The following is a 17443-nucleotide window of genomic DNA, read 5'->3' as shown; positions in this document are numbered from 1 at the left end:
AGAAAGAAAGAAAGAAAGAAAGAAAGAAAGAAAGAAAGAAAGAAGGAAGTCATGGAAAAAGTCCCAAAAAACTACCTTCTAAACTTTAAAAATAATTTCCTGGGAAAATAGTATATGAAGTAATGTGAATTACTTATAAAATAAAGCATTACACTTAAGAACTTCATTTACTTGGCTGGAAAATTAAATTCTTTTTAATCATGTTGGGTCCTGTGTACCCTGTCCCCCATGTTGAGAAGGAAACCCATAACATAACCTCAAGTATGCTAAATACGTGCTCCCACTGAGCTACTCTCTGAGTCCCCAACAAGATGTTCTGAATGCAGGGATGGCCACAGCTTTCTACCAAGCCAAGTGCAATCCACAGACAATTCCTACAACTCACGCGACTTCCGGACATCACTGTAACAGGAATCAGAAGTGCTCACATGGACTTTATCCTGACTATGTGCTTGCAACTGCTCAGTCCACTCAGAACAAGCGGCAGGCAGTAACAAAATTCACTTAGAGTACAAATACCCTGAGCACTCCTCTGTGAATTATCCAGCAAAGGAAAAATGGGGGGGGGGTCCTAAAAATCATCCTAAAGGGGTAAATATATCTCTAAGCCAAATGTTAGCATTATTTTTCTTTTCCACCCACATAAACAGCAGATTTTAACACTAACCCTTTTCCTCTAACAAAACTGATCACTCAGTTTATGTATACTTCTCTTGTGGCACATGCTGTGCTGTTCATTTAAAAAAAAAGACAATTAGTGATTTAACTTTAGGGTCAGAATAGGTCATGTGTCTGATACTTTAAAAGCAGGCTCTGACAGTGTCCCCATCCTAACTCTGTCAGCGATAAATTCAATGTAGAGAATCTACTATCTCTGAAGCTAGAGAAAACTAACTCTATTACCCCTAACATTCTTCTAATAGATCTATGAATTCATTTCCACATCTGATGTTGTAAATTTCTTTAAGAGAGTCTTCTCAGTGAGCAGAGAGAGTGCGTGCCAAGATCCAAGGCAGAGGGGCAGGGGAAGCAATGGAGTAGGTGTGGTGGATAGGAGAGCAAGTGGAGGCTGTGACTGACCTGCAGAATGCAGAGCTTGAACTCTTTCCAGATACTCATTGATCTTCTCTTGGATCCTTTCAAGGCTGGATCCTGCCATCTCAGCATAAATTAAAGCTTGGGCAGCTTCCTTAAAAGATAATAATAATAATAATATAACTCAAAGAATCCACAATATGAATTTTAATTACTACTAATTTTCTATTCATTTCATGATAACAAAACAAAAACATCTTCAAGATAGTTTTCATACAGCAAATAAGTTATAAAATCCTCTAATATCTTTTCTTCTACTTTCAATATCCTTAACTTTTATATTCGGTTGAAAATTTGAGAACCCAGTTATTAAACACTTCTTCAGAGTAGCCGTGATTTACATATTTTCTGTCTCCTTATGTATAAAGCAGATGTAAATTATATTCTTTGAAAAGACATACTGGGTCTTAAAAGCATTAAAACAGGACCTGGGCCTTAGCTCTGGCACAACAGTTGCCCAGCATGCATGTACAAGGGCCCTCGTTTCAATATCCAGGTCCACCAGAACCAAACCATTAAACAAAACAAAATATCAACTTAAAAAAAAAATCACAAGAAAATGTAAAAAGTCTCAAATTAGAATTAAAATATTAGGGTAGAACACATTAAAATAGATTTCAGTTTTATGAGACAAACTGAATTGAGAAACCTGATTCCCTTCTAGCAACCTATAGCTTCCATTCAGTTTTCCCCACTGCTGTTCTAAGGTTAACAATGCTACCCATCTAGCAAGAGCAGACAGAGATTCCTGCTAGTGCCAGCCCCTCTCTGCAGGAGCTGTGTGCTACCTCACAGGCCTCATGCTGTCTCCACAGCAGCTACCACTGAGCATCACTTTGCAAGCCAGCTTTTGAACAGAAGTTGTTTAACTGAGTCCTACAAAATCAGTAAATGCAGTTGAGACCCATGAGAAATTCAACCATAACGCCAGGTGGAGTAGAAAGGATGAGTTCTTCAGGGTCCATAAAGCAGGTATTTCAAGGAGAAAAAAATGACTTTCCATATAAACATTAAACACTAAATTCCTAATCTTACATGACCCATAATCAATAAAATACATTATATCTCAATAGTGAACCTCATATATGTAAATTAAATATTAGTTCAGAGTATATTTTACCCCTCACAGGTAAGTCCTGATTTTCAAATAATCACCTTGCTTTTTTTTTTTATAAGATTTTATTTATTTTATGTATATGAGTACACTGTAGCTGTCTTCAGTCAGACACACCAGAAGAGGGCATCAGATCCCATTACAGATGTTTGTGAGCCACCATGTGGTTGCTGGGAATTGAACTCAGGGCCTGTGGAAGAGCAGCTAGTCCTCTTAACCACTGAACCATCTCTCTAGCCTTCCACCTCGATTGTTTAAAAAGTCAAATTGTTACCAACTTTATTTTACTCATTTCATATTCAAAAGTGAAAATAAAATAAGGGGCAAAAATTAAAGACAGGGTTTCAGTATGTAACCCTGGCTGGCTTGGACACTGAAAAGTAGACCAAGCTAGCCTTAAATTTATGGAGATCCACCTGTAGGTAAATAGCTCTTGCTCTAGTGCGTTTGCTCGATCGCCCCCCACTCTCATTCTGTCTCTCCTCCTACCAGGGTCTCTTATGTCCTAAGCTGGCTGGTCCTTCTGACTCCTGGTTTTACACAGTGATGAAGATTGTAGCCCTCCTCACTTTCTTTTTAACTTCCTAAAGGATGAATTTTAATTCCTAAATGACAACTTCTAAAAGGAAAAAAAGTTACATAGTATCTTTAGTTTTAGAAAAGGCTAGTTATATTGAGAAAGTCTTACAATGTAGCCTAAGCCAGGTTGAACTCAGTGATCCTCTTACCTCACTGTACTTGGGGGGGGGGGGGTGTTTTACAAGCAAATTAGCAGGTGCCACCACACTAGGCTATATGGTAGTAGTTTGCTGACTTAGAATTTGCTGAAGTTGTTTCACAAAACTACAGAAGAATTTTCTTTTAAAGAACTATCACCTGGTAGTCAGGCATGGTGGCACATTCCTGTAAATCTCAGCAATGGGAAGGCTAAGGTAAAGGGAAGACAAATTTAAAAACAGCTTCCACTATATAGCAAGAACCCCGAGAACGAGGGCGATGGGGCAGGGAGACACAGACTCACACAGACAGATACACACACACACACACATAGACACATACACACACACTCGGGTGTGGTAGGGAGGTAGGATTGTAAAATCAAAATTAAGAAACTTAAAACGAATGATCCTAAAACAAAAGTGTCTAAATATAAGGTAGGTTTTAAAATAAAAATAGTAAAATATTAGCAGAAAGCAAACCACACTTTACTGATAACACGTAAGCATAGGGGAAAATTTTTACTACTTCCGTATAATCAAGGAAAAGATGCCCATATCATGATGGTACAACTGGAGGGGTGTGTTTTGCAAACCTTCAGTACTGGAGAACACAGGATGAACTGCGGAAGTGCATACCCTTTGACTTAGCAACTGTGCTCCCCATCATCTAAAACAAGTATCAGATTTAAAAAAAAAAAAAAAAAAAAAGCTCTAAGGATTTTAACTGCACTACTTCAATTCTGGAAAGCCACAACCAAATACAGAACATGCTGTAATCGTAGCACATGCAAGCAACCAAAGGTTATCTAGGTACAATGCAGAAGTGAGGTGCCAAAATAGTACAAACGATATGATTCAAGTTTGGGGGTAAAAAGCCGTGTATACACACGTACACCTAGAAAAACAATCATGGACACATACATCGAATGCTAGAGTAAGATGAATTTTTTTCCTAATTTACTTTTTCTTTCTACCTGGAATGTGCACTATTAGCATATTCTGACGGATTACCCACGGTTGGCCTCACATCAAGGGTTGCATCAAGGCCAACAGACAGCGAACAGGGAGCTCACTCCCCATCCCACCTCGGCCGCCACAAGCAGCAGAGCGGCGGGCAGCTGCGGCCTGAAAAGCCGGGCAGCCCCAGCTGGACCCCGCCCCTCCGCCTCGGGTTCCGCCAGCACTCGATCGGGTGACGCGGCCCGAGCCGAGTGCCTGTCCTCACCTTGTAGTAAAACACCGCCTCAGAGTAGCGGCCTTCGTGGTCGCGCTGCACTGCCAGCCGCGCGAACTGCACGGCGTCCCGCTCCAGCGCCGACGCGTCCATGGCGCCCAAGGCCCCACGCCGGGGGAGGCAGACAGGCCCTGACGCCGGACCCCGCCGCCCGGAGGCACTGCGGCGAGAACTGGGGACCCCGCGGGTGGAGTGGCAAAGTTTACTTTCGAGGGCGGCGGAGGAGATGACGGAGCCCCACTACCTTAGACCCGCCCGGAGGACTGCGAGCTCCGAGCAGCCCGGGCTCGGAGCCCTCGCAGCCGCCCCCACCCCTCACGTCCTTGCTCCGCCCATCAGCCGCATTGCGCAGGCTCAGTCGACCCCGGCCGGGGGAGGGGCGGGGGGCGGGGCTCCCTCCGAAGCGGGCGGGGCTCAAGGCGACCGCAGGTGGGCGGGGCCAGAACAATGTCCAGTGGGATTGGACAAGAGGAAGCAGGTGCCAGGGCGAAGCTGAGGGCTCTGCTTCCGCCTGCTAGAAAGGAGGTGCCAGTGCCCAGGTTGTTGGAGAGGATCAGGGGATGGCTTGAAAGGAGCATGCGCGTTATGGAGCCCTTGATCCACTAAGTGAGAAGGGTAGGCGGAAAGAAACAATCAGTAACCCCTCCCGTTGCCAACTGGTTTAATTAGAAATAAAGATATGAAGTGAGGCTAGGAGGTGCTTTTGAGATGCTCTGGTAATGTTCATTTGACAAACTAAAGCATGACCTTCTACGGCTCCCCAAGGCACACCGAAGTGTGGTATTGTTTGAATTGTCTACAAACCAGATGATGTATTTTTGACTTGTAACTTAGGGCAAGTTGAAGGTTGTAATTACATAGTAAGTGGTAGTGTGGTTGCTTTCTTTTATCCCCTTAAAAGTTTGAATTCAGCAGTGATGAAAATGAACTAATGGCAAGTGCCAGAACTTGGATGAGATTCAAAATCCATGCTGTGTCAAAGTAGCAAGTCTTGACAAAATTATACACTGTATGATCCCACACATAAGAAACATTAACGCAGCATATGGTGACACATTCTGGAGGCTGTGGTAAGAGGACTGGGCCAGCATGATCTACACAGCAAAAACCCTGAACGACCCCAGGCGGCATATGTCTGTTGTAGTGAAGCACTCCCCGTGCAAACATGAACACAAATCAGCTGGAGATCTTGCTAAGAGTTGATTGTGAGCCTGGCTGTGGTGCTCGCTTTTAGAGACAGAAAGAAGCAAATCTCTGAGTGCGTGGCCAGCCTGGTCTTCAGAGCTCATTACAGGATAGTAGTGTGGCTACACAGAGAAAACCTGTCTCAGGGAGAGAGAGAAAAGGAGTTGGTTGTGATCCAGTCTAGAGTGGTGTCAGCTGTCTTCAAGCTCAAGAAAGACTCCTTGGTGATGCTCATGCTGGTGGTTCAGGATATTCATTATCAAGGTCACAATGGGGTGGATGTTACTACTGAAACTGGTCAGTGTGCAGCTAAAGAGGCAGTGGTCAGCATCCCTGAGCATCATGTGTGTCTCGACCCTCCACCTTGCTTGTGCCAGCTATGAATGTCTGTCGTCCCCTTTCTCCATTCTTAAAATCTCAAGCCTTAGCAATAAGATTTTCTTCATACCAACCCCCTAAAGGGGCTTTTGTTCCATGTCACCATCCCCTAGAGAAGCTCTTAGTGTTTAGTCTTGGATGGCCCCTCACAAATGAATCATGAGACAGACAAATGATCTTGCAGATGGGTAGTTACACATTTGTTTGTTTGTTCACCAATTGAGAAGTGTTTGCTTATACTCACACAGGCTGGGTCCTTACCTGCCAAATTTCCCAAGTTTCATGAAGCTCCAAAAGTATGTTCATGAATCTAACGAAAAGGCAGGAAGTACTGTTACAGCTAAGTATTTTTCCCCTAGGTTTAAAAGATGGCTCAGTGGTTAAGAGCATGTATTCCTGCACAGGACTGGGGAGGGATTCCCAGCACCCACCTAATGGCTCACAACCTCTGAACTTCCAATTTCAATGGCCTCTTCTAATCTCCAAGAACATACACCAGTCACACACCAGACTACATTGGAGCAAAATGTTCATACACATACATAAATCTCAACATAAAAATTTATAAAAAGTGCTTTTCCACCAAAAGGCCATGAATGCTCATAGCAGCTTTATATTGAAATTTATTTTGTAATTAATAAGTATACATACCCATGGTGTGTAAGATGATGCCTTCAAATATATCTTTGAAAGGTTAAATCAAGCCAAGAAGTGTATGCAGCTTTATTCTTGCTAACTACAAACTAGAAATATTTAAAACGTTCACAAACAGGTACATGTGATAAACAAATCGTGATATATCTATACAATGAAATACGTCTCAACAACAAAGATGGGATTCATGACTGACAACATGATGAATCTCAAAAATATTATTCTGAACAAAGAAAGCATGGGCAAAGGAGTACGTTCTTTGACCCTATATTTCTAAAACTCACGGGAAAACAAAATGAATAGGTAATGAAAGAGTATGTCAGTGCTTGCCTAGAATTGTTTGGAAGAATCACTGAGTTTTCAAAGTGTTAGTGTTACACGAGTATATAAAATTTTCAATTATACACTTAAAATCTTACAGTGTATTACTTATAAATTTCACCCTGGTGAAGTTGGTTTTTAAATATAAAAGTCATTATAGGTAGGATTTCATGAATATGGTTTATTAGTCATATCATTACTTCTTCTTTTAAAGTTCCTAGCTAAGTAATAATAATTTATTACTTCATTCTATAAATACCGTTGGCCAGTCACTGAGTGTTAAAGCAAGGTGACACAGACAGCTGGCACCAGCCAAAAGGTGGCAGCACATTTTGGTAATTGCCAATGTCAGGGTTGGAAGGGCCTCAGGAACAGCGACTGCATCAGCACTGTCACTCCATGCTGATGGATAGATACACTAGAACAATCTCTTTGAAAATGCTTATAAGGTAAAAGCAGTATAGCTTTGGATTCATCAGCTCCACTACCAAGCCATAAGCAAGAGAAATGACTGTGCATGTCCATTGTAAGACATAAATAAATATGCTTTCGTCAATGTGTTCTTGGAGTTGGAAAGGACTAAATGGTCATCAAGATTAGAATGGGTAGGGGCTGAAGTGATGACTCATCAGTGAGAGCACTGCCTAACAACTGTTGTAGGAAAAAAGGACAAAGGAAAAACACCCTGTTCCTGACTTGACCCCAAGCCCAAAACCAGGGCCAAGAAACAGATCCCACGAATCCCTAAGCCCAAAACCCCACTAATCTCTTAACAGAAAAACCCACTGCAGAAGACAGTCTCCTCACTGCCTTCAGATCAAAATGTAGCCCTCTTGGCTCCTCCAGCACTATGTCTGCTTGCACGCTGCCATGCCATAATAATAGACTAAACCCATGAAACTGTAAGCCAGTTCCAGTGAAATGTTTTCTTTTTATAAGAGTTGCTTTGGGGCTGGAGAGATGGCTCAGTAGTTAAGAGCACTGATTGCTCTTCTAAAGGTCCTGAGTTCAAATCCCAGCAACCACATGGTGGCTCACAACCATCTGTAATGAGATCTGACGCCCACTTCTGGGGTGTCTGAGGACAGCTACAGTGTACTTACATATAACAATAAATACATCTTTTAAAAAAAAAAAAGAGTTGCTTTGGTCATGATGTCTCTTCATAGCACTAAAACCTTATAACAGAAGTTGGTACCAGGAGTGGGGTCTGGATCACACTGGCCAGACTTGAACATATATATGAGAACTCAAAGCCTGACTCCACAGTGACACACTTCCTCTAACAAGGCTACACATCCTCCAGTAAGGCCACACCTCCTAATAGATCCATTTTCCATGGGCTCAAGCATATTCAAACCACCACACCCACCAATTCTCGAGCTTGCCCCAGAAACCCACCAATCCCTGAGCACTTGACTGATCTTGACTACTCCCCTGGCAATGGACTGTCAAGAGCCTTAATAGGACTAGCTAATAACTAGCAAGTGATCTTCCTGAGATGGTCTGCTTCATATTATAATATAATCTGCAACAGATTCACTCTTATTGGACAAGGCCATAAGAGAATTCATTTTAGGAAAGATTCCTGCTATTAATATGCTTTTCCTGTTATTACTAAACATATATAACAATAACTAGGCATTAGCCCACCTCTTTGGAGCAGATCTCTGCAGATCTATGAAGATGTACTGCCTTGTAGTGATGCTATATAGACAAATAGATGACTTCTTAAGTCTTAATGATGAGCCTATAAGAATTCCTAAAATTATTATCAGCGATTATTAAGCTCTTTTATAGTGGGACTGCTATTCGGTCCTTTTCTGATAGTCAAAACTGTAATGAGACTCTGTCAGTCTCCCATGTGTTACCAGTTAATCGCTATTATATAGTAACCAGACTTTCTCCTACTGGTAGGACATTCCAAGAGGTTGTAAAACAATTAACCAAAGGTCATAAAAAGGGAACTAACAATTTATTATAGGTGCTAGGACAGAAGATAAAATATTGACTGGATTTTTCTATACAAAACTTCACTAGTAACTTAGTTATAGTTTTCAACTTACAATGAACCGGTGGAGCTGTGACAGGTGATGGATGTTTAGCCAAATAATCACTCCTAATAAATATGCATGTAAACATTCTCTTTTGTAACTGTGATTATATATTCTGAAAGATGTTTAAGTAATGAGAACAAAAAAAAGTCAGAACTGAGCTGAGAAGAACTGAGCCGAGAGAGGAACTGAGCTAAGGAGAAGTTTTTAAACAGAACACTTTTTGGACAGAGCTATACACAAGAAGAACTTAGAAGTATAGGCCCAGCATTGGGAGAAAAGGCATTGAGAGCTAGAGCATCATTGTGACATCAGAGCAGGAGGAGAGAGCAAGATTAGAAGGAGAATGCAGAGGAAATAAGAAGAAGCTGCAGAGAGCAGAAGGAGCAGGCAGGCTTCTCCTTACCATGGGACAGAACAGGTCCTTTCTTAATAACAAGACAGGCTTAGTCTTATTAAAGTAACAAAGTTTTCTTCTTACAAACTTGAGTTTAATTAATTTAGCATTAGAAGAGTAGAAACTTTTTATTTCTCTATGCAATAAAGATTGGAGCTCATCAAGAATGAGTGAGTTCTCTCTGCACTGGTGCTTGGTCTTTTGCTCTATATGTATAAGTATGGATGTGTGTGTGTGTGTGTGTGTAAGTATGTAATTGTGAGAATGCATGCAAGTTGGACTCAATTGGTTTGAATAGAAATGTATGAATGCACACATGTGAATCTGCAAATGAACTTATGTGAGTTTATGCATATTTGCCTATGTAAAAGTTTTTCCTTCCAAGAGTGTTATTCTCTTCTCCTGGTTCAGTAGAAGTTTATTGCTTCAAACTTCCCCCTAGCCTGCCAAGCAAGAGGCATCTGGACAAAAGGGAAAAGGCTCTAGCAATGAATCCTTTACTATCTCCTGCTGTGTTAGGATGAGGTGCTAAGTGCCAGAGACTGCAGTTTCTGGCCTCAGAGGAACACAGAAGGCAGGTCAGCTACAGTAACATAGTGACTTAGACTTAGATAAGAAAACGTTTTATTATTATACAGCAACCCTAAATATCTCCTAAGACAAAGTCTTACCTCCACTGAGGCTCTTCCCCCTCCGTTGCCTCAAGAAGAACCCCGCCAAGGCTGGCCCCCAGCAATGGACAAAGAGGAAATTTGGTGGTGTTCTTATATCAGCCAGCGGTGGAGCAGATGACAGTCCTTTGTTCATCCTAGCTTGATGCCTGGCTTGGTGGCCAAAGCTTTTTTATGCCTAGGACTCATACCTTGGATGGGAGGAGGAACACAGATACCTGCATTCAGTCATGCTACCCAGTGTGGGCAAGGAAAGATGCCCACAGACCTGCCCTCTGCCCCACAGCACAGGTTGGCTATAGACACCACATAGCACCCTCCCCTACCACCACACAGCACAGTGAGGGAGAAGGAAGACCTGTGGATCACCATGGTGCCCACAGACATGCCCTTCTGTGCATAGCACAGATGGACTGTAGATACCTGCTTGCTGTCATGCTGATCAGGCTGTATGAATGGAAGATATCACCCATGGGTCAGCTAGCCTTATGGCCAGCCTGCAGCATGAGCAGCCATAATATACAAATATGTGGCGGACAAATGGGAGAAAAAAGAAATGGAACAGCTTGAGCATTATGGAGAGAGACGGAACTGGACACTCGAGTGTGGAGAGGAGTAGCCTGCTGTGAGTGGCTAGCCCCACCACCAAGGGTGAGCTTCCAACCCAAGCTGCCTCTGAGGGTCATGTCTGGGTTCACAGTGCCATGGGTTGGTATCCGTGGCTCATATGATAACTAGAGAGAGAACATGGGGATGTCTGGGCAGCCACAAAGGACCTCATGGATGTCCAGGGCTGTGCTAAACTGACCCCACCCACCCATCACTGGCTGTGGCATTCTGGAGAGATGGCCCAAGATCTCATAGGCAGCAGCACTCTGGAGAGTGCCTTGCCCAGGAAGCACAGTGGAGCTGCCCCTAGGGCATTGAGTGTGGGAGAACTGACTCTGGTATTCAGGAAAGCTGCCCACAGGATCATAAGCATGGTAGAGCTATCCCCGCCCCTCACCTATCCCCGCCCCTCACCTATCCCCGCCCCTCACCTATCCCCGCCCCTCACCTATCCCCGCCCCTCACTAGGTGTAGTACTCAGGAGAGCAGGCCCTGCAATCTTGCCTGGACAACAGAGCTGACCCTAGTGCAGGGGTGCAGGGAGCCAGCAAAAGGGCAAGAACAGAAAGCAGCTGTCCCCACCACTCCTCTGCCTCAAAGTGAGCTGAGCAGGGAGAGATGCCTTCAGGCAGTCAGGAGAGCTGACCCTGGGGTCATGAGAACACTGCTCTCTCCCTCTCCTTTCTTTCTTTCTGTTCAATGCTCCTTTCTTGATGAGGTCTTGGTCTGAGGCCCTGGCTGCTCTTGAAATTCATGGCAATCCTCCTGCCTCTGCCTACCAAGTGTTGGGAATTATAGGTGTGTGCCGCAGTACATGGCAATAATAATTATTTCATCCATGTATCTTGTTTTAATAGTTTTTGCAATTTTTTGAAATAGGGTTTTGAATTCATAATCCTCTTGCTTCGATCTCCAATTGCTGTCTACTTTAATAGGTGTTAAAACATAGCTTGGGATTATTCAGCAAAGATGAAATAATTCATAGAATGATGAAGTAATAAAATATTTTACCACATGGGAAAAGGTAGCTTGTAATTCAAATGTAGCTTGTATTATAAAGGATCTAATTGGAACAATATGGTAATTGCTAGATAGAATGAGTTTTATAATATATATCCTCAATTATATAATATGTATTATTAGCATATATTAACTATACATAATAAGAGGCTTCATGATAACATTTGTGTTGGTTGTACTACACTACAGGAAACTATGGAAAAGATCACAAGAAACTAAGACCTCAGAATAATAGCCTTCTTGAATGTAGACAAAGATGTAGTCAATGTAATACTATCAAACTGAACATAGTAACATATCAAACACATGTATCATGACAGTGTGGTTGCTGTCACAAATGTGTGACTTAATATCTAAAATATTATATTGTGTCTATCATATATATACTTTCAAATTTCCTGCTCTGTGTGCGTGTGTGTGTGTGTGTGTGTGTGTGTGTTGGGGTGAAAACACTTTCCCTGGGTTAAGTGGTACTACATTGTGAGTGTTATTTAGAAGTGTATTGGGACTGGAGAAATGGCTTCGTATAAAAGAGCACAAGATGCTTTCCCAGAACACCAGTTTTTCATTCCAAGAATTCACATGGTAGCTCACAGCTATCTCTAGCTCCAATCCAAGAGAATCCAACACCTCCCTCTGGCCTCCCTTGGTACCAGGCTCACATATGATACATAGACATACATTTTGACAAACATTAATACACAAAATAAATATTTTTTTAAAGAACTTATTAGGCCAAGTCTATTAAACATGCAGCTTTCTATATATTTATTTAAATTATAATTTCTGTAAAACATTATATAATGCTATATCAATAAATAAGGATAATTATGGACCTGATAATCTAATAAGTAAGACAATAGCAATTTACTAAATCTATTTATGATTAAGAACTAAGAAAAAAGCTGGGCAATGCCTTTAATCCCAGCACTCCGGAGGCAGAGGCAGGCAGATCTCTGTGAGTTCAAGGCCAGCCTGGTCTATAGAGAACTAGTTCCAGGACAGCTAAGTTAGCTACACAGAGAAACTGTCTCAAAAAATCAAAACCAAACAACAACAAAAGAAAAAAAAAAAAGAGAAAAGAAAAGGAAGAAAGAAAGAGCGAGCCTGAGTAATTGCACCCTGCAGTGAGCAGCATTAGGTCTGCAGTCTAGACTGTATCACTATAAATACACTCTTCTACTGTCACGGTATATTTGCTGAAGCCAGGAAAATCCTTGATAAGAGCCATATAGGGGCTGTATGACCATGCAGCATTGAGTCTGGGTTTGTTTGTGCTTTGTTATCTGAGTGTGTAGTCTCTTCTGCTGTGAACACTAGGTGGTGATGTAAATCAGGTTTGTGTCCATCCCTTTGCAGACTTAAAGCCACATAGAGTAGCAGCCTAATGGGTGGTGGAGGGTGATGGCAACTTCCATACATGCACCTGTAACTCACACCTTGCTCTGAAAACAACCGATAGTAAACGTTCTGCTTGCCGAGCCGGACTTTTACAAGACATTCTTTGGGCTGTCAGGTAAAGAAGTTCAACAATACTGCAGGATATGACATCAACGCTTAAATATAAAATGTGTTTTCAAACATTATCAATGAACACCTCTAAAAGTAATTTAAAGTACAAACTAAATGTGATCAAAGGGAAAGCTGGAACGGACAGGTGCCCCTGTGGTTAAGAGTGCTAGTGTTTTTCCAGAGGATTGGGGTTCAGCTCCCAGCACCTATGACAGGCCACACCTGTCTACAACTCCAGTTCCAGGGATCTGACACCCTCTTCTGGCCTCCACTGGAACCAGGCACACATGTGGTACACAAACATGCAGGAGACTATTAGCACACCGGGTGGAGCCTGAGCACATGAGACCTCAAAGCCCACCTCCACAGTGACACACTTCCTCCAGCAAAGCCACACCTACTAATAGTGCCACTTCCTTTAGGCCAAGCATTCAAACACATGAGTCTGTGGGGACCATTCCTATTCAAACTAACACAACTGGGAACAAGAGACTGGTATAGCCCAAAGACCTAGGGTAGAACAAACTCATCCAGTCATTGTGAGAGAGCTGCCTCTGGCAGCTGATGGGAACAGATGCAGAGACCCACAGCCAAACATTAGGCAGAGAGAAAGCCCAGGTTGGAGGGGACCATCGGATCCCTCCCCTTGGAAACCCATGGAAGAAGAGGAGGAAGAATTGTAGGAGCCAGAGGGTTCAAGAACACTGGGAAAGCCCATCCCACAGAATCACCTATGTAGGGTTCGTGGGGGCTCACAGAGACCAAAGTAGCAACTGTGAAGCCCGCATGCGTCCGTGCTAGGTCCTTTGCATATGTTATGGTCATTGGCTTGGTGTTCTGGGGCGGGACTTCTGACAGTGAGAGATGGGCTGTCTCTGACTTTTTAGCCTGCTTTTCAGACCCTTTTCCTCCTACTGGGTTGCTTCGCTCAGCCTTGATGTGAGGGTCTGTGCCTGGTCTTATTGTAGCTTGTGCCAGGTTTGGTTGCTGTTCCTTGGATGCATGTTTTTTTATTTGTTTGTTTTTGTTTTCTGGCAGGGGAATGGATCTGGAGGTGAGGGCAGGCTGGAGGAGAACTGGGAGGAGTAGAGGGAGAGGAAGCTGTGGCTGAGATGCAGTGTATGAAAGAAAAAGAAATAATTTCTTTAGTGGCAGAATAGATCTGTGATGGGCAACAAGATCTAGTCCCCACCCTTCAGGCCCATCTTCAGTCGAGAGCAGAGGTTCTCAACCTGTGGATGGAGACGCTTTGGCAAGCCTCTGTCTCCAAAAAAACTACGTCATGATTCATAATAGTGGCAAAATTACAGTTATGAAGTAGCAACAAAAATAATTTTATGGTTGGGGGGCAGTCACCACACCATGAGGAACTGTATTAAAGGGTCTCAGCCCTGGGAAGGTTGAGACCCACTGATCTAAAGGAATGTTCCATGACTGCACTGGGTGAAGAAGAGGGCCTCTGTGAGGTGATCCTCCTGAGAATGGACTCTTCCCAACATGGTCTGCTCATGTGTCTGAGAGCTCTCAGCCCTGTGATATCCCCAACACACTGAGATGCTTGGTCATCAGACTAGTAGCCCCTCTCATCCTTGATGTCTTATTATGGGCTGATGCTGCCATGGCAACCCACTTGGTTACTGCGATTATTTGGACAATTGTTCCAAGTCTGGGACATGCCAGCCAAAACAAGGATGTCTGTGGACCCTGAGTGGGGTACACAGCCTAATCCCAGAACCATGGAGAACCATGGTCACCTTGTCCGTCTCTAGTACCCTTTACACTCCTGCTTTTCTCAGAAGCAGACACTGAGTGAGTACAGAAATGCCAAAATGTAAAGCAAATGAAGCCATGGTACAGATGCAGAAAAGGTTATACCAACATCCAGGTCTGACGGGTGAGGAGAGCTGGCCAGGAGGGGGTGCTGGAGAGATGCTCTGGGGGTGGGGGTGGGGGAATATAAGCCAGCACAAAGGCAGACAGACCTCCGGCCCAGGCAAAGCTTACCCTTCTCTCTGCTTGTAGGTTCGTCCTAGCCTGGCCTCTCTGGTCCTTCACTGATATTGTATAGCCCAGACTGGGACCAATTTAATTCTGTGCACTTAATGTCCAGTGCAGACCTGATAACCAGCCAGAATTATTAATACATTGATTAAAATTCATATAATGAACACCAGACCCTGCTACCTCCTTCAACATTAATATGTCTCAGTGAGCTCAGTTTACCTACCTATGAAATGGGAATATTATGGGAAAGCTCTGGGCAGTTGAGAAGGGGATCTAATGCCTGCGGAGGCCGAGAGAGAAGGAGCTAGAACCCCTGGATCTGGAATTACAGCCGGTTAAGAGCCTCCGCAGGCATTAGATACCACACAGTGCGCAAACATACATGTAGGCCATACATGTATACACTCATCATACACGTAATATAAAAAGAAATAGATCTTTTAAAATGGCATTTAAAAAAAAACAAGGACAGTCCCCTATATACCACAATAACTACGATCACAAAAGAGGCCAGCAGATAGATCTATGCCAGTTCCTAGCCAGCAAGGACAACATAGTGAGACAGGTCTGAAACAACTGAAAACAAAATTACTCGGTTTTCAGGGCCAGTCAGGGAACAACACGAACCTATGCCCAGTGTGGAGCAGATGCAGACATTCGACAACTACTATTTGGGAGGGTGCAGCCACTGCCCAGCCACAGGAGGCAGATGCAACAGGAAGCTGGGACTGTGGGTGGGAGGGTGGTTGCTGAGCCTCCAGAGACCCAGAGCTGGACACAGTGCTGTGACCCGTCTATCTGCAGCTACAGTTTGAACACCAAGCCCCAACTCGCAATCTCCTCACATCCTTACTGTGGGCGTTTAGTAACTGGTTACTGTTGATGTCACGTTGTTGTTTGAGATGGGATCTCATATCCACAGCCAAGAATGACCTTGAAGTTCTGGTCTTCTTGCTTCTACCTCCCTACTGCTGGAATAACACGTGTGCACCACCAGTCCGCAGACAGGCCAACCCTCTAACAAATGAGGAAATCTCCTGCCACAGTAGCTTTGTTTTGACATGATTTCGGGGAGCCCAGGTCCTCAAATGTACTATATATTCAAGGACACCTTGCCTCCACATGCTATGTTCTGGGGACTACAGGTTTGAGCCACCACTCATGCCTTTAATTCACTATTTCCTTGCCCATTATTCAAAGTTGCCATGCTGCCTTTGAATCTTTTGTCTCTTACTGTTTAGAGGACCCTAAAGGGGGAAATGAGTAATGCAATCTGAATTTGAGAATTAGACGCCCTCCTCCGGACCGGCGCAGCCTGACCTGCCTCTGCCTTGAAGAACCAGACCTCTGGGGGGCGGGGGTGGAGTGAGCAGTCCTGGGGAAGTTCGTAGCCGGAAGCCCGCAGTGCCGAATGGTCCCGCCCCCTCGCAACGGACCCAGCGTCCCTCCCTAGAGACGGAGGCACTGAAAACTTTGCTGTTTAGGGGAGCCGGTAGGTCCGTGAGGAGGCGGGATGATTGGGTTGGGGAAAATTCATTAAGGCGTAGAAGTGAGTGGACACGGAGGAAGCACTCTTAAGATCACCATCCCCCCTCTCCCACATCCCCTACCGAGCCTTGTCGGGGTCGGGCTGTGGGAATAGTGTATAGGAGAAGGCACTTAAGGGCCTTGCTGTTAAGACCTAACAGCACAATGTTTGGGGCTCGGATCCTACTATGCAGGGAGTGTGTGACTCAATGCCCCCCTTCTACCAGACACCCACCCATTCTCTCTCTTTATCTGAGTTGTTACAGAGATGGGCTTCATCCCTTCCTTTACAAACCCCATTCAATTATTTGTTGGTTCACATAGTCACTCAGCAAATGCATTGTGGGGACCTTCTGCGTTCCCCGTGGTAAGCACCCAGTTTCCAGAGAACAGTGTTAATTGAAAAGTCCTGTTCAGCAGGCAGGGAAGAACAAAGTACCATATAATTTCAGGCTGTGTTCAATGGTGCTAGAAGCTGTGGGCACAGAGTCAGTTTTCCTCAGGTGACTACATCAGAAGGATGAAGGAAGCCCCAAGCTTGTGAGAGAAATGACCACCTACTATGCTGCTTGCTGTGTAGTCTCAGCAGAGGTAGACACTTCCAAAATCCTTTAAAGTTCACATTCCTTGCCAAATGAGAGCTTGCATTGTACCCTGAGATCTTCAAAGGGATGCAAGTGCGGGGTACTTTTTGAGTCGGCAGATGGATAATTTGGAAGCCCTCCTGCTCAGGCCCTCCTTGGGCAGCTATTTTGCACAGGGCTTCTCCATATACCTTTTTGGACCTGAGTGTCCTTGTTTGAACCGTTGATGGTGTTGGTGGTTGTGGTGGTGGTGATGGTGGTGTTGGTGATGGTTATGGTGGTAATGATGGTGGTGGTGATGGTGATGATGATGGTGGTGGTGGTGGTGATGGTGGTGGTGGTGATGATGGTGGTGGTGGTTGTGG

General features: G+C 44.0%; 2 protein-coding genes across 3 annotated transcripts in view; one reads left to right on the top strand and one right to left on the bottom strand.

The window, feature by feature from the left end:
• The window catches only part of Capn7 (calpain 7), a 34101-nt gene extending 29602 nt beyond the window's left edge, over positions 1–4499 (bottom strand). The window contains exons 1-2 of the mRNA XM_021182003.1: positions 4154–4499; positions 1081–1189 (exon numbers count right to left, since the gene is read on the bottom strand). Of these exons, the coding sequence (XP_021037662.1) occupies positions 1081–1189; positions 4154–4255 (211 nt within the window). The 5' untranslated portion in view covers positions 4256–4499. The remainder of the gene's footprint in view (positions 1–1080; positions 1190–4153) is intronic.
• An 11885-nt stretch (positions 4500–16384) lies between these two features.
• The window catches only part of Dnah1 (dynein axonemal heavy chain 1), a 70574-nt gene continuing 69515 nt past the window's right edge, over positions 16385–17443 (top strand). For both annotated transcript variants that reach the window (XM_021181308.2, XM_021181307.2), the window contains exon 1: positions 16385–16459. The gene's annotated coding sequence lies outside the window, so the exon portion shown is untranslated. The remainder of the gene's footprint in view (positions 16460–17443) is intronic.

The sequence above is a fragment of the Mus caroli genome, chromosome 14 (assembly GCF_900094665.2).
Source record: "Mus caroli chromosome 14, CAROLI_EIJ_v1.1, whole genome shotgun sequence".
NCBI classification, from domain to species: Eukaryota; Metazoa; Chordata; class Mammalia; order Rodentia; family Muridae; genus Mus; species Mus caroli.
This window is presented reverse-complemented; position numbering and strand designations above follow the sequence as displayed.